Raw genomic sequence first — 22,809 nt, forward strand, 5'->3', positions numbered from 1 at the left:
ATTCCTTCATCCTCCATAAGACTTTTTTTTAAATCTCCAGTGGGCCCTACCTTTTCTTTAACTATTCTTTTGTTTTATGTAGTTCAAACATCTCACTACTTCATTTTATATTACTGTCAGTTTATCTTCATACCCCCTTTTAGCCTTTCTAATCTTTTTTGCTTCCCCTCTATATTTATTCCACATGATTTTCTTTGCGCTAATAGTCTTAGATTTGTCACATGTCTCTTTTTAAGTCTCATTTTAATTTTAATTTCTCTGCTCATCCAAGAAACTTCAGCTTTTGCTGAACCCTCTTGACTTGAGGGAATATGTCTAGTTTGGACATTAAACAGTTCCTGGTTGAAAGTTTACCATTATTTTTCCGCTACCTTATCTGCCAATTTGTTCCCAATTTATCTGGGCTCATTCCCTTTTTATCGCTCTGAAATTGTCTTTTTTTTTCAGTCAAGTACCTTTATCTTTGACTGTTCCCTCTCCTTTTCAATTCTACATCAAATGTGATAATTAATCAGGGCAGCGCAGACATTGCATGTGTGACACTTTTAAGTGTGCTATATATATAAATTCATCTTGTTCCCAGGAATGCATAATGTTAATTGTAAAGTGAAATTTGTGCTCATTTATGAACCACAGGTGTTTTATACCCATTCATGTGTAGATCCAATAATATTTCATCACTGATAGTGATCTTGTGCGAAAGATTATTATAAATTGGTGGAACGATTGGAAACTATTCCTAATCTGGTTTTCAGTGAATCTCCATTGAACATCATCAAGTTGTTTCCATCACAACCAAGCCCAGTCCGTTCCTCACCGGTGGTTCACACAAGTGTGCTTGCAGCAGGGTAACTGGGCAGTGAAGAGGGTAATTAACCCACATCACAACATCTTTCCCATTCTTTTGATGTGTACTGTTTACTATTTACAGAACTCTTTTATGCTTCAGAATTCCATTTCATTTCTAAATAAATATTTGCTTGTTGCTTCAGGCTGCACAATTTTTAACTTGAGTTTAATATGCCACCAATTTGAAGAGTTTTGCAGTGAGGAACATACGGTTAATCCAGTAGATGAAATATTGCAAATAGTGCCATTGCAAATCTTTTTGGGCATATAACTCACTTGCCTGAACTGCTGTGAGGAAAATAGTTTGATAAAAGTCAAAATTGTAACAGTGCCCATTAATTGAGTGAAAGGATGATTCAAGTATGTAGAAATTTGACACGTTAGTTGCAGAACAAACTTCTGAAGTTGATTGATTTCTCAGAAGCAACTTTCTGACCAGAACAATTGACGGATTCTTGGAAGGTTAAGCTGATAAGGCAGGTTTCTGAAAACCAAATGGCCAGTGAAAGATATCCTGGTCTAGAGCGAGGAAACATCAGCCAGAGATCCAGCTCCTCATTATTCTCCAGTGACTCCTGTTGGGGTTCACTTTTCACCTGGCATTGATGGGCTCAAATTGGGGTCGGTAGCCTTACCGCTGGACGCCAGATTGCTCTTTTAGATAGGAATTGGTTTAAGTGTGTTGCGTGCACACTCCAACCAGCTCCACAGGCAATGGAGCCAGAGACCCAGCCAAGGTATGTTTGGAATTATTTTTGTGGGGCTCGGAGCAGCAGGAGTGAGTCCTCCTCTGAGCCCCACAAAATGAATGTGGGCTGCTGCCTCACCGGGATCCTCAGCCTGCAATTGTGACCCCCACCCCGCACTTACCCTGCTGGTGGCTAGCCTGATACTGGGAGGCCTCAATCCGGCGGTGGGATGTTTGTTTGCACTCACCCCGCCTCCCCACAGCTCGCCAGGCTGACGCTACTGACGCCATTGTCTCAAAATTATGGTCGCCTTTTTGCTGCAGTTTTGGGCAACTGGTTGGCATGTTCTGCCAGGCTCCCACCCAAAGGTCAAACTAAACCCCATGGACTTTGGGGGAAGGCCGGACCAGGCTTAGCTATGATGCCCTTTGAATATTCTTCTGATACTATCAAGGCTAAGACTTGTAAAAATGGTTTTGGCAAGGGCTGCTGATATCTTTGTAACTGTATGAGATGTCAGAACCTTTAGAAAATGAGGAAGGAAAATTGAAAAAGAAAGTCTATCAGCATGTGACCAGATTTATGTAGATTTTCCAGAAATGTTTATGAATTATTTTATTTAATTTTTAATGATTGTTTCATAAAAGTCAAAATAATTCACAAATTATGTGTTTGTAACAAATTCTCCTTCAACATACAGTTGTATTCCAAACATTCCTGTTGTCGTAACAAATAACACAAAATCATTATATGTGCAGAATGTTGACAGTTGTGAAAATTCACAATTGTTTTTCACTTTCAGTGGCTATAACCCAAGGAAGTGGGATTAGTTACAACCTTGCAGAGATTCAAAGCCAACCATTCTACCATGACATAAACTCTGGGCTACAGAGGTCATTGTCCTCTCCACCGGGCAGGTAACCACTTTCATTTTAATGAATTGATCAGTTAAACCATCAATATCTAAAGTAGTGCATTGATATAAAGCTAATATCTTGTATGTTAGTCTCTTTCTTGCCGCCTAACTATAGTTCATTAAAGCATAATGTAGGGTGGAATAGTTTGGTCATACATTACTCTTCCTATCTATATAATAGTACTGGTTAAAGCATAAATATATCCTACCTGAGAGGAGATATCAACTACAACTTGTATTAATATAGCACCTTTAACACAGTAAAATGTCCCAAGGCGCTTCACAGGAGCATTATAAAACAAAATTTGACACTGAGCCACATGAGAATTTAGGGCAGATGACCAAAAGCTTGGTCAAAGAGGTAGGTTTTAAGAAGCATCTTAAAGGAGGAGAGAGAGGTAGAAGAGAGGCATAGAGGTTTAGGGAGGGAATCCCAGAGCTTAGGGCCTAGACAGCTGAAGGCACGGCCACCAATGATGGAGCGATTATAATCAGGGATGCTCAAGAGGCCAGAATTAGAGGCGTGCAGATATTTCTGGGGGTTGTGGGGCTGGAGGAGATTACAGAGATGAGGGGCGAGGCCATGGAGGGATTTGAAAACTAGGATGAGAATTTTAAAATCGAGGCGTTGCTTAAGCGGGAGCCAGTGTAGGTCAGCAAGCACAGGGGTGATGGGTGAATGGGACTTGGTGCGAGTTAGGACATGGGCAGCAGAGTTTTGGATGACCTTATATCCCCTTCACCACTGTTAATTTTCAGCACAGAGCCCAGTGAGGACCCAACAGTTTGGGTCTCCCTTTGCACTAGAGAGAGAGAGACGCAGTCCCTTCGGAGTCTGTACCTGATGTCAGCAGAATGACTTCAAGATGTGAAGTGATGCATCTCCCCTTGACTGAAAAATAATAACCTTTCGAATCTTTCTTTCCTGTTGGGCTGCTTTCTTTTTCATTTCTTTATTGTGTTGTATACTAGGGGGAGTGTTTTGCACCAAATATATTGCTCCTCCACATCCATTCTTTTGGATTAAAACACAATAGATTTTCCTGAATTTTTGGTGTTGCCAGTTTTATGGCAAGTTAAAACAGGCAAAAGTCATTTTTAGGCAACTTACCAATTTGCATTGCAGTGGTTCATACCTTTGAAAGTGCTGCCTGCAGCACTAAAATCGTACATTATTCCTTCCCAGGAGATCGCTTTAAAAGGTTCAGTTCACACAGTTATAACAATGTGTTTGTGCAAGTTTCAGTTCTTAATGAAAAAATTGCATACGCTTTGCACTAATTAAACCTCCGCAAACTGCAGTGCAGGAGCACAGAAAGTTTCAGAGATGTTGCGAGGTTATACTGTGAAATTAGAGTGATATTTATGCTGTAAAAGTACTGTAAAATTAAGATTGCACAAATTAAGGAATCCTAATTCAAGATGCAAAGACGTAGAGACATTGTAAACTGAATATACATAAGATAAGCAACAAAAGATGCATCATTCTTTTAAAATAAAATATATATCACAAATGTAACTTGTTGGAATAAACGGGTCGTTTTCCGAGTGGCAGGCAGTGACTAGTGGGGTACCGCAAGGATTGGTCCTAGGACCCCAGCTGTTCACAATATATATTAATGATCTGGACGAAGGAATTGGATGTAATACCTCCAAATTTGCAGACGACACAAAGCTGGGCGGGAGGGTAAGCTGCGAGGAGGATGTCGGGAAACTCCAGTACGATTTGGACAGGTTGGGTGATTGGGCAGAAACATGGCAAATGCACTATAATGTGGATAAATGTGAGGTTATCCACTTTGGTGGCAAAAACAGGAAGGCAGATTATTATTTGAATGGCAATAGATTGGGAGAAGGGGAAGTGCAAAGAGACCTGGGGGTCCTTGTGCACCAGTCGCTGAAGGTAAGCATGCAGGTGCAGCAGGCGGTTAAGAAGGCAAATGGTATGTTGGCCTTTGTAGCAAGAGGGTTCGAGTACAGGAACAAGGATGTCTTGCTACAGTTGTACAGGGCCTTGGTGAGACCGCACCTTGAGTATTGTCATAGAGTCATAGAGTCATAGAGTTTTACAGCACAGAAAGAGGCCCTTCGGCCCATCGTGTCTGCGCCGCCCATCCATCCCTGTCCAGTCTAATCCCATTTTCCAGCATTTGGTCCATAGCCTTGTATGCAATGGCATTCCAAGTGCTCATCCAAATGCTTCTTGAATGTTGTGAGGGTTCCTGCCTCTACCACCCTTTTGGGCATTGAGTTCCACATTCCAACCACCCTCTGGGTGAAAAAGTTCCTCCGCAAATCCCCTCTAAATCTCCTGCCCCTTACCCTGAATCTATGCCCCCTTGTTATTGACCCCCCTACTAAGGGGAAAAGTTCCTCTTTGTCTACCCTATCTATGCCCCTCATCATTTTGTATACCTCAACCAGGTCCCCCCTCAGCCTTCTTTGCTCCAAGGAAAACAACCCCAGCCTGTTTAGTCTTTCTTCATAGCTGAGGCGCTCCATCCCAGGTAACATCCTGGTGAATCTTCTCTGCACCCTCTCCAAAGCAATCACATCCTTCCTATAGTGAGGCGACCAGAACTGCACACAGTACTCCAGCTGTGGCCTCACCAGCGTTTTGTACAGCTCCATCATAACCTCCCTGCTCTTATATTCTATGCCTCGGCTAATGAAGGCAAGTATCCCATATGCCTTTTTAACCAGCTTATCTACCTGTTCCGCTGCCTTCAGGGATCTATGTACATGTACACCAAGGTCCCTCTGACCCTCTGTACTTCCTAGGGTCCTACCACTCATTGTGTATTCCCTTGCCTTATTTGTCCGTCCAAAATGCATCACCTCGCACTTTTCAGGGTTAAATTCCATTTGCCACTTTTCCGCCCATCTGACCAACCCGTTTATATCGTCCTGTAGCCTGAGGCTTTCCTCCTCGCAATTGACCACCCCACCAATTTTCATGTCATCTGCGAACTTGCTGATCATACCTTTTACATTCTCATCCAAATCATTTATGTAGATCACAAACAACAAGGGACCCAGCACCGATCCCTGAGGTACCCCACTGGACACAGGCTTCCAGTCACAAAAGCAACCTTCGACCATCACCCTCTGCCTCCTGCCACTCAGCCAGTTTAGGATCCAACGCGCCAAGGCACCCTGGATCCCATGGGCTCTTACCTTCTTGACCAGTCTCCTATGCGGGACTTTGTCAAAGGCTTTACTGAAGTCCATGTAAACCACATCCACAGCATTTCCCTCATCCACCCCCCTAGTCACCCCCTCGAAAAATTCAATCAGATTTGTCAGACATGATTTACCCTTGACAAAGCCATGCTGACTATCCCCGATTAATCCTTGCCTCTCCAAGTGGAGACTAATTTTGTCCCTCAGAATTTTTTCCAATAATTTCCCTACCACAGATGTTAGGCTCACTGGCCTGTAATTCCCTGGTTTATCCCTGCTACCCTTCTTGTATAATGGTACTACATTAGCTGTTCTCCAGTCCTCTGGTACATCCCCTGTGGCCAGGGAGGTTCTGAAAATTTGTGTCAGAGCCCCTGCAATCTCCTCCTTTGCCTCCCACAGCAGCCTGGGATACATCTCATCCGGGCCTGGGGATTTATCCACTTTTTGGCCTGCTAAAACCGCTAGCACCTCCTCCCTCTCGATGCTAATATGTTCAAGTATGTCACAGTCCCCTTGCCCGATTTCTATGTCTGCATCGTCTTTCTCCATAGTGAACACAGATGCAAAAAATTCATTTAAAACCCTGCCTACATCATCTGGCTCTACACACAGATTGCCACTTTGGTCCCTAATGGGCCCTACCCTTTCCCTGGTTATCCTCTTGCCCTTAATATACTTATAAAACATTGTGTGCAGTTTTGGTCACCTTACCTGAGGAAGGACGTTCTTGCCATGGAGGGAGTGCAGCGAAGATTCACCAGGCTGATACCTGGGATGGCAGGAATGATGTATGAGGAGAGATTGTGTCGATTGGGCTTATACTCACTGGAGTTTAGAAGATTGAGAGGGGATCTCATCGAAACCTATAAAATTCTGTCAGGTCTGGACAGACTAGATGCAGGAAGGATGTTTCTGATGGCCGGGGAGTCCAGAACAAGGGGTCATAGTCAAAGGATAAGGGGTAAGCCATTTAGGACTGAAATGAGGAGGAATTTCTTCACCCAAAGAGTGGTGAACCTGTGGAATTCTCTGCCACAGAGGGCGGTGGAGTCCAGTTCATTAAATATATTCAAGAAAGAGTTGGATATATTTCTTGAGGCTAAAGGGATCAAGGGATATGGGGAGAAGGCAGGGACAGGGTACTGAATTTGGATGATCAGCCATGATCACATTGAATGGCGGAGCAGGCTCAAAGGGCCGAATGGCCTACTGCTGCTCCTATCTTCTATGTTTCTATGTTTCTATGTTAAGCCAAAATTAAATTTGTAATACAAAGGACATGTAATTTTTTACAAATGTTGTATTTGATACTGTGAAAAGTTTGATGTACTGGGATGCAATTAAACCCTATTGAAAATACACACCAGCTGTGATTGAGCTGAAACTGGGACAGAGGTGACGCTGATTATTTAAACTGTATAAATACAAATTAGTACAAAGGTCGATCTGAAGACTCTGGTTTATCTGGTTCCGTTGGGTGTTTCTGTGTAACTGAGAGGGTCCTCAGTGAATGATATGAGCAGCTATTGCTGATCGTTTTTTTGTAAGTTAGTGCCAGGTGTACAGGGGAAATCTATTGTCACAATCCTTAATTCTTATACAGGAGAGATGTCTGCACGCTCAGTAATGTCTCTATGGGTCCCCACGTCACTGTGTTTTCTCAGACCGCCTCTAACCAGCTGTTCAGAAACATAAAACATGGTAACAGTGACTGAGGCACACTAGTAAATGTACAGATGTCTTCCTTTATAATGTTTGGGATTATGTGACAACTCAGTCGAATTCTCTTTCCCTTTAGGGCACTATACAATAGCAACTATTTTGTTGGAAAATCTGGCTTTGATCAAGCGTGAATTTTGGAAAATGCACTAAAATAATTCTTCGAAGACTGATTTATTTAAATCCAAGCCTTAATTTGAATTATGTATTTATTTGCTAGCAAACGGCCTAAGACCATCTCTATTGATGACAGCATAGACACCAGTCCAACCGGGGAATTTTATCCTTCTCCCAGCTCACCTACCAGTGTCAGCCGGACATGGCATGAAAGAGATCAAGGTTAGTTCTTGGAGTGAACTTGATGAGATGTAATATGTAATACTAATTACTGGGATATTTCCACAAATACATCGACATAGACTGAGTTGAAATATAATTATAATAATATAATATAATATAATATAATAAATATAATGCCAAGTGAGATAAATAGCTTGTATTACAAATCAAATGGATGATTTATTACAGTCTGTGGGCAGAGTCAAAATTAGATTATAGAATTTTAAGGAGTTGTTAATATAATTTCCCATGATAAGGATCCTGCATCTGTTGGCGCTAAAAAGGAATAGCCAGAGTATAACAGAAGTGACAGCATCAGAAAAGGTGTTTCACAGGTACCTCTGCATTCAAAATGTCTTTTTTTCTACCTTGTAAAGGTGGAATCAGTGTGTGCTGGTGTCAAAGCTATTGCATGTAATTATGAAAATGTTTTCCTTCTGATGAAATGGAATTTTATTACGATATTATGAATAGGACTGCAATACTTCTGGAATCCTCAGAGCCTCACCACAAACACTTCAGGGCAACAAGAACCTGCATTTCAACAACAATAACAACAACAACATGCATTTTTTATATAGCACCTGTAATATAGTAAAATGTCCCAAGGCACTTCACAGGAGCGATTGTCAAACAAAATTTGACACCGAGCCACATAAGGAGATATTAGGAGAGGGGACCAATAGCTTAGTCAAACTGGTAGGTTTTATGGAGCATCTTAAAGGAGGAGAGAGAGTTAGTGAAGCAGAGAGGTTTAGAGAGGGAATTCAAGAGCTTAGGGCCTAGGCAGCTGAAGGCACAGCTGCCAATGGTTGAGCATTGAAAATCAGGGATGCTCAAGAGGCCAGAATTAGAGGGGAGCAGATATTTCAGAGGGTTGTAGGGCTGGAGGAGGTTACAGAGATTTAGAGGGGTGAGGCCATGGAGGGATTTGAAAGCAGGGATGAGTATTTTAAAATCAAAGCGTTGCTGGACCGGGAGCCAATGTAGATCAGCGAGCACAGCGGGTGATGGGTGAGCGGCACTTGGTGCGACTTAGGATACAGGCACTAATGTTTTGGATGAGCTCAAATTTACGGAGACCTGGAAAGCATTAGAATAGTCAAGTCTAGATGTAAGAAAGGCATGGCTGAGGGTTTCAGCAGCAGATGAGCTGAGTCAGGGTCGGAAATAGGTGATGTTATGGAGATGGAAGGAGGTGGTCTTGGTGATGGAGTGGCTATGTGATTGGAAGGTCATCTCGGGGTCAACTAGGACGCCAAGGTTATGAACGGTCTGGTTCAGCCTCAGACAGTGGTCAGGGAGAGGGATGGAGTTGGTGGTTAGGGAACGGAGTTTGTGTTGGGGACTGACAACAGTGGCTTTGGTCTTCCCAATATTTGATTGGAGGAAATTTCTGCCCTTCCAATACTGAATGTCGGACAAACAGCATGTCAAATCAGAGGCAGTGAAGGAGTTGAGAGAGGTGGTGGTGAGGTAGAGCTGGGTGTCGTCAGCGTACATGTGGAAACTGATGCTGTGTTTTTGGATGATGTTGCCAAGGGGCCGCATGTTAGATGAGAAATAGGAGGGGGCCAAGGAAAGATCCTTGGGGGACACCAGAGGTAACTGTGCGGGAGCTGGAATTTGAAGCCATTGCAGGTGATTCTCTGGCTACGACTGGACAGATAGGAATGGAACCAGTCGAGTGCAGTCCCACCCAGCTGGACGACGGTGGAGAGGCGTTGGAAGAGGATGGTGTGGTCAACCATGTAAAAGGCTGTAGAAAGGTCGAGGAGGGATAATTTACCACATTCACAGTCACATAAGATGTAATTTGTAACTTTGATAAGGACCATTTCAGTGCTGTGCCAGGGGCCATAGTTTACTCCTGAAACTCTGTAATGCACCAGGCTTTGCTGAAAATTTAATATAAGTACTTCCAGACATTGAACACTAGACAGCAATTTTAATGCAGTTGTAAGATGCTGTTTATATTTGCACTACAATATGAACCACATACTGGGCACAAGAAGAAAATTAGTAGCCTTTGCATTCTCAAGCAACTGGTTAGTAAGAACAAAAGTAAAATACTGCAGATGCTGGAAATCTGAAATAAAAACGGAAAATGCTGGAAATACTCAGCAGGTCAGGCAGCATCTGTGGAGAGAGAAACAGAGTTAACGTTTCAGGTTGATGACCCTTCATCAGAACGTTCTGATGAAGGGTCATCAAGCTGAAACGTTGGGCCAGAAATTCGGGCCCCCACAGGTGAGTACGGGCTGGGTAATCACGCGTAGGCCCAACGAAAGTGCCGGTTTCGTGCGTGCACTGCGCATGCGCGGGAAACCGGAACTTCTGTTCCCTTAAAGGAATGGGTTCACAGGTCGAACGCGTGCGCCGGAGAGGCAGCGCGTACGCCTGGAACTTCTGTTTTTTTACAGGTTTCTCCGAGAGGGTAACTCTTCAGCAGCTACGCTTTTAAAAAGCAGTCGCAAGGCCTGCTTTTAACAAGGTAAGTGGTGAATTAATTAAAATTAAAACATTTTTTCCACAAGATTATTACTTTTAAATACTTTAAAGAAAGGTAAGTTTATTTTTAGCCCCGTTAAAAACTGTAATTAATTTTTTCAAAAATTTTGTTAAGTCTGTGTGTTATAGTGAGAATTACTACACAGACCACAAGAGTAAATTCAACAGGTCTTTACTGGTTGGAGGTCGGACTATACTGAATACAATATTATTACACTGTGCTTATATACCGGTGTGGTCACCACCGGTATTACGTATACAGCAGCCAAAGAAAGTAGTACCTTTCTTAAGGTGGACCAGGCTTAAGTTCTCTTAAGGTGGAACAGGTTACATACACCACAATCCTCCCTTTTTAGCTTAATAGTCATATCCCCAAATAAACATAACATATATACATATATAACTTCAGGTATAACAGTTCAAAGGTTCAGTCTCTCAGGAGGCTTTCTGATTTGGCATGGATAACGCCTTTCAGTGGTCTCTGATTCTTGTTGTTGAGGTGCCTCCTCTAGTTGGTTGCCAATGTATTGGGTGTCATCATCATCAAATACATTCTCGGCCGAGGTAGATGCTTCAGGTTCATGAACGTCTTCCACAGTTGTCTCTGTCACAACCATGGGTTCGACCCTTGCTCTCGACTCTACCAGTTGATCCGCATGACGCCTTATCACATTATGACCAATATCTACGGTGTACATCAGAGGTCCTTGTCTGGCCTGGATTGTTCCGGACTGCCATTTGTCGTTTCCATAGCCCCTTGCCATCACTGGTTGTCCTACGTCGAAAGTTCGAGTGGTCTTGCTGTTAATATGCCGAAACTGTTTGTTTTCCACTTCCCTCCGCACATTTGGTTTTAACAAGTCCAACTTGGACCGCAACCTCCTGTTATAAAACATCATAGCAGGACTTTGGTTAGTCACGGCATGATCGGCGTTTCTATATGACATCAGGAACTTATCGACCTTGTGTTGCAGCGGAATCTGATCATCATTCATGGCCTTAATAGCCTTTTTGAATGTCTGGACAAATCTTTCAGCCAACCCGTTTGTCGCCGGATGATATGGGGCAGAGGTATAATGTTTAACTCCATTCTTCTTTAAGAATTGTTGGAATTCTTCTGATACAAACTGTGGTCCGTTGTCCGAACAGATCTGTTCTGGCAATCCGTTCCTTGCGAATATTGTTCTTAACACCGCAATTGTCTTTTCTGAAGTAGTGGTATTCATCTTGATGACTTCTGGCAATTTGGAATGTGCGTCCACCGCGATTAGGAACATGGAGTCCATGAATGGACCAGCAAAGTCAATGTGTACGCGTTGCCATGGGGCTGAAGGCCATTCCCATGGGTGTAGCGGTGCGATCGGAGGTGCATTTTGCACTTTTTGACACCCAGCGCAGCTTTTCGTTAACTCCTCAATCTGTTGGTCAATACCCGGCCACCATACGTAAGCCCTAGCAAGACTTTTCATTTTAACTCCCCCCAGATGACCTTCATGTAGTTCTTTTAAAACTCTTTCCCTTAACTTGGGAGGAATAATCACTCTTGTCCCGTACATCAAAGTACCATGGCAGACGGACAGCTGGTCTCGCCTTGCCGAGAATGCCGGTAACAGAGGATCACCCCGTGTTGGCCATCCTTTCACTGTCACCTCGTAGACTCTGGACAGTGTCGGGTCGTTCCTGGTTTCTCTTTCAATACTTGCGTTGGTGACAGGTAAACACTCGATAATGGTCGAATGAAATAACTCAACAGGGTCAACTTCCGTCGTGTCTTCATCTTCAGGTAGTGGCAGGCGCGACAGGCCATCAGCATTGCCATGCTGTTTCGTACCTTTGAATTCTATCTGATATTGATGTGCCCCTAAGAAAAGAGACCATCTCTGGAGACGCTGTGCTGTCATCACCGAAACACCCTTCTTAGGGTTAAAAATGGACACCAACGGTTGATGGTCCGTCAGAAGTGTGAATTTTTGGCCCTGTAGGTAATGATTCAACTTCTTCACTCCCCATACAAGGCTAAGGGCCTCCCTATCGATCTGCGCATAGTTGCGCTCAGCGGAGGTCAATGGTCTGGATGCAAACGCGACTGGCCTTTCCGTGCCATTTGGCAATTTATGTGAGAGTACTGCCCCAATACCATATGGAGAAGCATCACAAGCCAACCGAATAGGCAGTGTCGGGTTGAAGTGAGCCAACACTTCCTCTGAGGTGATCAATTCTTTGCTTTTGCGAAATGCCTTCTTACAGTTTTCGCCCCAGTCCCATGGTACCCCTTTCTGTAAAAGAGCGTTCAACGGATGCAGCACCATGGATAGATTTGGCAGAAATTTATGGTAGTAGTTAATTAACCCTAGAAACGACCTCAGCTGAGAGACATTCTCCGGAGCGGGAGCCTTTACAACTGCCGCTATCTTGTCAGGAGACTTATGAAGCCCCTGCCGGTCAATGACATGACCACAGTACGAGATCCGCTTCTGGAAGAACTCACATTTCTGCCAATTTACCCTAAGTCCATACTCTTTCAGTCTGTTGAGCACCAGTTCCAAGTTAGCGAGATGCTGTTCATCACCATCACCTGTGATCAGAATGTCGTCCAGGTAACATTGTGTGCCTGGAATTCCCTGTAATACCTGCTCCATGGCCCGCTGCCAAATTGCTGGAGCCGATGCCACACCAAAAACCAGCCTATTGTACCGGTACAACCCTCGATGCGTGTTGATCGTGAGGTATTGGCGTGACTCTTCTTCAACCTCCATCTGCAAGTACGCCTGCGCCAGGTCTATCTTGGTGAAGTGTTTCCCGCCAGACAGTGAAGCGAAAATATCCTCAATCCGTGGAAGCGGATACTGCACTGTGTGAAGCACCGGATTAACGGTGATGTTGAAATCTCCACAGATGCGAACCTTCCCTGGATCTCCTGGCGTATTGTTCGCAGGACGTTTCATAACGGGAACAATGGGCGTAGCCCACTCACTCCAATCTACTTTAGACAGTACCCCTGAACGTTCTAGTGCTTCCAGCTCCGCTTCAACCGCAGGTGGTATTGCATAGGGTACCGGTCTGGCTTTAAAAAATTTTGGTTGTGCATGTTCATCAATCTTGATGTTTGCCGTAATTCCTCTCAGTGTTCCCAGTCCCGGCTGGAACACCTCTTTAGCCTCATCCAATATTCTGGACAATCGTTTAGGTTTGACAGCTGTTTCCCCGGAATCTACCGTTAGTGCTTTCAAGGAGTGCCAGTCCATATTCATTTTCCAAATCCACTCCCGTCCTAGTAGTGGTGGACCTCCTTCAGGTAGCACATATAAGTCCATTACTTGGCTTCCTTCGCCCTTGTGGACCACTTCTACCTCTATTTTTCCGATGGGGTACACTCTTTGCCCCGTGTACGTTTTCAATATAATCTCCGTATCCTGTAAGGGAATATGTTGGAATAACCTTCTGTAATCTTTCTTATTCATGACCGTCAATGCCGATCCAGTGTCCAATTCCATTTTTACTTGGACTCCTGCTATCTTAAGAGTGACCCAAATTGTCTGGAGGTCTGTATCCTTACCAACGTTGTGTATTCTTAAGCTATCCAGTTCATTACTGCTAGCGTCTGAATCTGACTTCTGTTCAGTCAAACTGTTCTTTGTCACCTTGTGTACCTTTGCATATTTTCCTTGCGGTGACTTTTTATTGCTGGTCTTCTTTCCTGACCGGCATACTTTAGCTATGTGGCCAAACCTGCCACACGTTCTGCATTCTTGGTTTTTAAACCAACACTGGTTCTGATCGTGCGTTGTCTTTCCACAATGATAACATTTGACAGAACTCAAACCCAATTTGTTTGTACCTAGTTCCAGTGGCCGTAGCTGCATTACTGCCGTGCCTCTCGCTGCGGCCTCGTGTGCTGCTGCCATAGTGACCGCCTTCTCGAGAGACAGCTCATTCTCCTCGAGCAGTCGCCTTTGTGTATCCTGTTTAAATAAACCACACACAAATCTATCTCGAAGTGCCTCTGTCAGTCCCGTTCCAAACTGACAATATTTTGCTAGCTTACGTAATTCCATCAAATATTCAGCATTGCTTTCATGTTGCAGCTGTCTTCTATCGTAAAATTTAAATCGTTCCGCTAGCATCAGCGGCGTGGGGCTAAGATGATTTTTTAGGACAGTAACAATCTGTTCGAACGTCTTATCCGCCGGTTCATCTGGTGATAACAGGTGTTTCAATTGCCCGTATGTCTTCGCACCCATTAAGTTTAGTAATGTTAGTGCTTTATCTGCCTCAGGAATTTTATTTGCCTTACAATAGTTTTGTATGCGTTCTACATACATAGCCCAGTCTTCTATATCACTGTCGAAGGCATTAATGTTCCCATGTTTAGGCATCGTAGCAATTTATCGTATTTTTAATGTTATCTAAGATGGCGGCTTCCCGCTCTTGCCGTCGTCCTCCGCCCACAAAATGGCGGTTTTCCCGCGCTTGCCGGTCTTCACCCGTCCCCCGACGCTGTCTCCGCTTCACCGCGGCTCTCGCGCCTTCAGTTTCCCCAGACGCTGCGCCTTTAGCCCGAATGCGGCCCTTATCTCCGGTCGCGATCGATGTCCCGCGCTGCGCCTCTCGCTCGAAAGCGGCCCGGCCCTTATCTCTGGTCGCGATCGACCTCACCGCCCTTATTCCTCCGTCTTCCCAGCCCCGTCTGTACAGCCAACGCGGTTGACTTTCTGTCGCGTCGCTGCCCGGCTTACCCACCACGAGGTAGTAGAAGAAGCTGACAGTCACTGATGGAGGCTTCGAGGTCAGGATGTCTTCTGCACTCCGGTTGCTCGATGCCTGCCGCTCGACGTGTCTTCCTGTAGGTGATGAGGGTGGAAACCTCTCTTCGACGTACTGTCTGTGGACGAAGTCGCCGTGGAAATTACTGCAGCAGGGTAAGAATCGGACTCGTCGCCACTGTTAAGTCTGTGTGTTATAGTGAGAATTACTACACAGACCACAAGAGTAAATTCAACAGGTCTTTACTGGTTGGAGGTCGGACTATACTGAATACAATATTATTACACTGTGCTTATATACCGGTGTGGTCACCACCGGTATTACATATACAGCAGCCAAAGAAAGTAGTACCTTTCTTAAGGTGGACCAGGCTTAAGTTCTCTTAAGGTGGAACAGGTTACATACACCACAAATTTAAATTATTGTTTAAAAGTTATTTTATGTAATTTATAGTTATTTTTAAAATGTAATTAAAAAAAAAAATTATTTGAAGTTTTAGTTATGTTTTGGGGCCGAACTGTATTCATAGATTTGACAGGATCAAAATACATAATGCATGCTTTTGTGCTGCCTTTTTATTGGAAGCCCTTTTGATTTTCCTCAATGCTGTTTTAAATACATGTTAATATTTTGCCACATTTGGCTGCAAAGACTTTGCAGGTGTTCAGGTGACTGTTCTTGCTTGTCTGGGCTAACAAGATTACATGTCTATTTAACAGGTGGTTAGTCATTTAATTGGCATTACACTCAGTGCTTAAAGATGACACCCAGGTGTAGAAACAAAGGTGGAGAAATCATTTGATGGGGTTTTTCTTTTGCTTCTGTTTTAAAGGCTTGCATCTTATTATCATTATTTAAGGGGTTGAGTTCTTCCTGGCTGCTTCTTATTGGGAGACGAACTGAAGCATGTTTCCAAGTACAATGCACTTAATCACAACAGGGTTCCTGTCTGAACTGCACTGCACTCTGAGATAGGTACAGCTCCTATATAGTCAGTGTTTAATTAGATAGTGAGGAAGTTTAAATTTAGCAAAATTAAGGTACATTTTCCTAGTAAAAAGTGTCAGCTGTGGTTCAGTGGGTAGCACCCTCGCCTCTGAGTCAGAAGGTTGTGGGTTTAAGTCCCACTCCAGGGACTTGGGCACATAAAGCTAGGCCAACACTCTAGTGCAGTGCTGAGGGAATGTTGCACTGCTGGAGGTGCCGTCTTTCGGATGAGACGTTAAACCGAGGCCCCGTCTGTCCTCTCCGGTGGATGTAAAAGGTCCCATGGTCATTATTTCGAAGAAGAGCAGGGGAGTTATCCCTGGTGTCCTGGCCAATATTTATCCCTCAACCAACATAACAAAAACACCCAGATTATCTGTCACATTGCTGTTTGTGGGAGCTTGCTGTGCGCAAATTGGCTGCCGCGTTTCCCACATTACAACAGTGACTACACTCCAAAAAGTACTTCAATGGCTGTAAAACGCTTTGAGACGTCCGGTGGTCGTGAAAGGTGCTATATAAATGCAAGTCTTTCTTTCTTTCTTTAATCCAATGAAAACCAGACAACTAGTTCCTATTAAATATAAAGGAAATTCTAAGGGGTAATAAATGTCAATGGAACATGCAGTTGGCGGGTCTGTCATGCTATTGGCTCTTTGAGTTCTGTGTTTCGGCAGTGGTCTATAATAATAATTACTGAGTGGTCTATTATAAATATATTAAAAATGGCCAATTATATTTTATAACCATCAATAGAAATGTTTTCAGCTGTTATAGAATAGAAATGTTATTTATATTTTGGCAATTGGCATAGGTGTTCCGTGCTGAGAGGGTTAAGTGAGATTGAGTGCAATGTGAAGGTCACTCTCTGAGTGATGACTCCTTACTAGATTTTGATTTCTTTGACCTCGCTGGGTTTATTTCACTAAAAGCAGATAACTAATTGAAGCAATCTCCAAGATGGAAAGGGCAGAAAGTTAAGGAGTCATTAAAATTTGTTATGGAGTATGATAAATTGAATCTTGGTGCAACAACGTACACCAGTTTCACTTTTGATTTTTTTGCTTCCTATGAAGTTTTTAGGAATAGCTTCAGTCCCATTGTTTTGACTGGAAGAGGAATGTGATCTGGTTTTTGGATGCACTTGTGCTGTTTTAGAAATGTCCCTGTTGGTTTTGGAGAGACTCATCTACCAGCCATTAGTCAAGATGCAATCTACTTCTAAAAAAGTTAAAGAGGCATTGACATCTTACGTGGCGATGAGTAATTGGTATCGGTTTATTGTAGCTAAGGCTGCTGCAGATAGATTGGGGAACAGTGAGTCTGAAGTGACCTTGATCACAGTGTTATTTTTGAAGCGCTTAGCAACCTGATCCTCAAATGAAAGCTTCTGTCTGAAGATCCCACTGTGTCCTAACATAAAAATACACTCACAGTGGGTTGGCTCTCGAAAACCAGGTTGCGTGGTGCTCAGGAAGCAATCTCTTTAAATTTCTGGCTGTAAACAAACCATCCTGATGAAAATGCCCCTTTAAATAATATATTGCCTCAACTCAATGACAAATTTGGAGTCTACTTGTTAACTGAGAGTGGAACACATGAGTCAATACTACCTCAGGCAATTTATTAATATTTGTGATTTAAAAAAATATTTGAAATGTGACTAATGCCAAAATTTGGTGAACAATACATTATTTCTACTTTTTTTTAAATAAACTTTACTTTTACACAAAGGAGCTTTGACAACCCAAAGAACAGCACTTGTAAGTTGTACAGCCAGGTTTTAAGTACCATACCTTTGTGACATAAAGCAGAATTGCTGGAGCTGTATAATAATTACTGGCAGATAAACTAAAATACCCTACCCATTATAAACCTTGCACAAAAGACGTTTGTCAGAGAGTCACCATTGCTTTTGCCAAAGTGGTTAGCTTCACTTCAGCATTATGATCAATTGGTAACTGTAATAAGCACAGCCAGAACATGCAAAAATTAAATGCATTTGTAAATAGGTTAGTAATGTGCAAGTAAGAAGGATAACAGTGATTAAAGGAACCTGTGGCTTAAAAGGACCATTAGGAGAATAGAGTAATAAAAATATACAGGAAATTGATATTGGCCCAGAAATGCGGGTCCCTACGCGTGAGTACGCACGGGGTACTCACGCGTAGGCCCAATGAAAGTGCCGGTTTCGTGCATGCACTGCGCATGCGCGGGAAACCGGCACTTCCGTTCCCTTGAAAGGGATTGACAGGTGGAACGTGTGTGCCGGAGAGGCAGCGCATGTGCCTGGAACTTACGTTTTTTTTGCAGGGTTCTCCGGGAGGGTATGTCTCCAGCAGTTACACTTTTAAAAAGCAGGCGCAAGGCCTGCTTTTAACAAGGTAAGTGGTGAATTAATTAAAATTAAAACATTTTTTCTACAGGTTTATTATTTTTAAATACTTTAAAGAAAGGTAAGTTTATTTTTAGCCCCATTAGAAAATGTAATTAATTTTTTCAAAAATTTAAATTATTGTTTAAAATAGTTATTTCATGTGATTTATAGTTATTTTAAAAATGTGATTTTTTAAAATTTATTTGAAGTTTTAGTGATGTTTTGGGGCTTATAGTATTTATAGGTTTGACAGCTCTTCCTGTCAAACTTATGAATGAAGCATTCCCTGCTACCATTGGCTCTCCATGGCCCATGTGATCCCAGGGGATGCATCGAACTAACTGCGCCCCTGGGACACGCAAGCACTGCGTGCCGGCAGTTGGAGGAGGCCCAGGATCGGAATTCCATGCGTGCCCACAGCTCAACGGCCGGCACGCTAGGTAAGTGCAGGTCGGGGGCTTGCATCCACGGGAAGCCCCCGACCCGAATTTCTGGGCCACTAAATGGTGAATAGGAATATCTGGGAGCAATTATAAGGCAGTAATCTAATCAAGCAGTTTAGAAGTATCTGAACACTGAGATTAGATTTCAGCCTTGGAATCACTTCAAGTTATCTGTTATTTTCATAAGAGGGTTTTGTTCAGTTTTCAGTTAGCTTTTGCAACGTCAGCAGTTGTCAGTGTAGCTGCCAACTCTCAGTGTTATTTGGCACTTTTATATTAGTTCTGGACTCCAGGAGAGCGGTGCTCAAGGGGAGGCCCACGGCCTCTGGATAATGCTGTCCGCTTTTTGGTGTACCGGCCTATCGCCAGTCACTGTTGTGGGGCCATTGGGAAAGAGGCTTGCCATTGGATCCAACTGACACTCTCTAGGCCCATGAAAAGTTGGGCCCTGAGTGCCACAGGAAGTACATTTTACACTCTTTCTGTTATAGCGTGCTGTGAGTGGTTGGCTGAACCACTGCTGGCTGCCAACCACACATTATCAATATGATGATCAAGCCTCACGATGCCTTCACGCTAAAGAATTCATAATTGTTGCAAAGGATGTATGCATGTGAGAGGAGAGGGAAGAGTGAATTTTGCATTTTAAAGGTCCCCCCCGTCAGAACACAGTGGGCTTTCTCTTTGATTTACTGTCTGTTTTTGGGCAGTTTTGAAGCACTGAACCTCAGTACCACCTCACCTCTAATCGGTTTCAAAAAATCTGCACCTGAATTCTTCTCCTAAAGAAGTACCATTGCCCATTAATGGCCATCAGGAGCATGCCCTGCCACATTTCAGTGGGTGGCATGTCAATCTGCTCAATTGACGTCAAATTTTGTGCCTAACCTAATCCAAATTAAAACCACCACTACAGAAGTGGTGATAGGAACTGCACAGTGATATCCCTGAGTGGGGTTCTGCTTTGATGATGCCATTTTGTTTGGTGGAGCTGAAGGTTGGTGTAACTTTGCCTGCGTATCAATTTTAGCTGTTTCGTACTCCGGAGCTTCTGTCAACATTGTTACTGCTATATCTAATCAGCTCTTCAGGAAGTATAGTTTTGGACTAGGGATATGGATTTCCCAATTGGGATCCCTTTATTATTGACCTGGAATTTGCGGTCACCTACCAACCTCCCCGCTTCCGCCCCCCAATCCCTGACCTCCCTCCTCCGGCCCCCGATCCCCCTCCGGCCTCCAATTTCCACCCGCCCCCCTGCCGATCCCTCCCTCCCTCCTCTCTGTCTCACAGGCCTACCGACCTAACAGCCAGCCAGCCTCTCCATCTGGTTGGCTGCGGGTGGGAAATTGTGATTTTAAATGCTAATCAGGCCCTGCCATTAAATTTTGGGGTTTCCTGACTGCTTTTCAGCCCCCCCCCCCACTCCCCACGCACCCCCCCCCCCCACCTGCCTCCAAATTAAAATTCTGGCCATAGAATTCAGAAGTATTGAAGTTATGTTAAACTTGTATAGGAACCTGGTCAGGCCACAGTCCTGGTCTCCATACTATGAAAAAGAAATAGAAACACTGGAGCAAGTGAAAAAGATTTACAAGGATGGTACGAGAACTGAGGAAAGATTGAACAGGTTGGGGCATTTTTTCTATTGAAAAGGGAAGACTTAGAGGAGACTTGATAGAGATCTTTAAAATTATGAATGGGTTGGACAGGGTAGATGTGGAGAGAATGTCTCCACTTGTGGGAGAATCCAAAACTAGGGGCCATAACTACAAGATAGTTACTAATAAATCCAATAGGGAAATAAGGAGAAATTTCTTTATTCAGATAGTGGGTTAGAATGTGGAACTCGCTACCACAGGAAGTGGTTGAGGCAAACAGCTTAGGTGCTTTCAGCAGGACACTAGACGAGTACATGAGAGAAAAGGGACTGGAAAGATATGCTGAAAGGCTGAGATGAGGCAGATGGAATGGGAGGAGAGTGGTGTGGAGTATGAACACCAGCACAGACTCGTTGGGCCGAATGACCTGTTACTGTGCTGCATATTCTGTGTATTTCGATGTAAAACATATGGAACAGTTTCTTATATAGAGTAGTAGAGGCAAAAATCAAATAGACTTTTTCATCCAAAATTTTTCTTGTGATCTCCCATTGCTTATAGATAAAAGTAAAAAAAAACAACCAAACCCATTGGTGTTCTCTTCACCCAGTGTGTACAGATAAATTAATGTGTTCCTTTCACAGTTAAACTAATAAATAAATCTATGGCAGTAGTGTGCTGTAGTTCCATAAATAAGCAATGCCTTGAATATGATCAAATAATTTTTCCTATATAAATTATCTCAGATAAAGTTTAAAAGTTCAGCATATCTTTCTATTCCCTTTTCTCTCATGTACTCGTCTAGTTTCCTTTTGAAAGCATCTATGATATTTCATGCTTACTTTGTTTTTATATTTTCATACAAGGAAATGCATTCAGAGTTGCCTCCACAGTCTTGCTAATAGTGTTACAAATTTCAGGTCAGCCATAGATATTCTTTCAGGCTCAATGGTGCTGGTCACTCCCATAAGTGGTGCCCGTGTCTTATGTTCAGGAGTGTGCCTGTATTGCCTAATATCTAATGATAATATAACCTAGGGGGAGGAGGGATAACAATAGCACCTCCTTATGATCCAAACTGGATATCATGGGGCTTAATTTTAACTCAGCCGTCAGGCGGGCTTTGAGGCGTGTGGGGGGTTAAAATCGCAAAACCTGGGGTCCCCCCCGTGCCTGGTTCCTGACACCTAGCCATTTTAACCCAGGTGTGTCTGATGGTCCCGAATCAGTCCCGCCTGCAACAGGCGGGACTGGTCTTTAGGGCCCTTAAACAACACTCATTGGCCTTTACAATCCCATTTTAACAGGCCCTTGCCTGTTTAACCCTTTTCCCACGTAAAACACGCCTGGTGGGGATCACGCCTGTGAAACCTGGCGTGAGCACTATTGGCTTGCTGACTATCAGCTGCAGGTCAATCATTAAAGAGGAGATTTGATCAGCCATCATTTGCAGGTGGCAGGACTTTGTTGTTTCAGGCCTGGGGCAACTTTTACCAGGCTTAACCACACCTGTGGAAGGTTGGAGCCTCACACACTTCTCCAGTGTGACCTCCTGCGAAACCCCTCTCACCAGCCTCACTCAGCACTTCCTCAACTGAGGCATCTACCAGAAGCATGGGAGGCCTTTTTATCCTTCCCTTCTTGGCATTAGAGGACCTCCAGCCCCATTTGCGAAATGACACACACCACAACTGCAGAAGTTGCCATCAGACTTTTTATGCAAAACAAACAACTGATGGCATTTTTACAGAATACACATTTCACCCAAGTGACTACCCTTGTGACTATTTGGGCTTTATTTTCCTCTTACACGTGCTCCTATGTCATGGTTCCACTGTGGCATCAGCAGATGTGGAGGCCCCTTGCTGACGTTCCTGCTGCTCCTGTCTCGACACCTTTGGCGGGCGTCCTCTGGGGGTGGTGAGCCTTTGAGGGCTCGTCAGCAGTCTGCTGCTCCTGCGGCTGTGCAGGGGTTGAGACCTCTATCTCAGTTGGGTGTGGACAGGGGCGGGGCTCTGACCGAGGGCTCTGCAGTGGCATGGATGTGTGAGTGCTTGGAGAGGAGCCCCCACTTCCTTGAGGTCTGCCACAAACCTCCCTCTCATGGGTCAGGTCCCCCTCAGTGCCTGCAAGTGGCTTGAGAGCACCTTGCTGCACATCAGGGGGGCCATGGGGACCCAAATCTGCAATGGCAGTCCTACTCAGAAGGACTTCCATAAAGGCCTGGTTTCTTTGTTCAATAGATGCCCATCGCTCCTCAAGAGATGTCACTCTATTCTGAACACTCACCATGTTTTCCATACCCTGGCGACTAACCTCCTCCATGGCCATAGCCCTCCTCTCCTCTACGGTAGCCAGCCTTACCACGGAGGCAGCAATCATTTCCACGTAGGTAGCCATCCTTTCCGTGTTGATGCGTTCATGCACC

General features: G+C 43.9%; 1 protein-coding gene across 5 annotated transcripts in view; it reads left to right on the plus strand.

Moving 5' to 3' along the window:
• The window catches only part of LOC147124854 (nuclear factor 1 B-type-like), a 557,582-nt gene that overhangs the window by 421,338 nt on the left and 113,435 nt on the right, over positions 1-22,809 (plus strand). For all 5 annotated transcript variants that reach the window (XM_085994028.1, XM_085994035.1, XM_085994024.1 and 2 more), the window contains 2 exons: positions 2,341-2,455; positions 7,580-7,698. In XM_085994028.1, coding sequence (XP_085850154.1) covers positions 2,341-2,455; positions 7,580-7,698 — 234 coding nt within the window. The remainder of the gene's footprint in view (positions 1-2,340; positions 2,456-7,579; positions 7,699-22,809) is intronic.

This window comes from Somniosus microcephalus, chromosome 1, assembly GCF_052327205.1.
Source record: "Somniosus microcephalus isolate GS21.2 chromosome 1, FLI_Smic_1.0, whole genome shotgun sequence".
Lineage (NCBI taxonomy): Eukaryota > Metazoa > Chordata > Chondrichthyes > Squaliformes > Somniosidae > Somniosus > Somniosus microcephalus.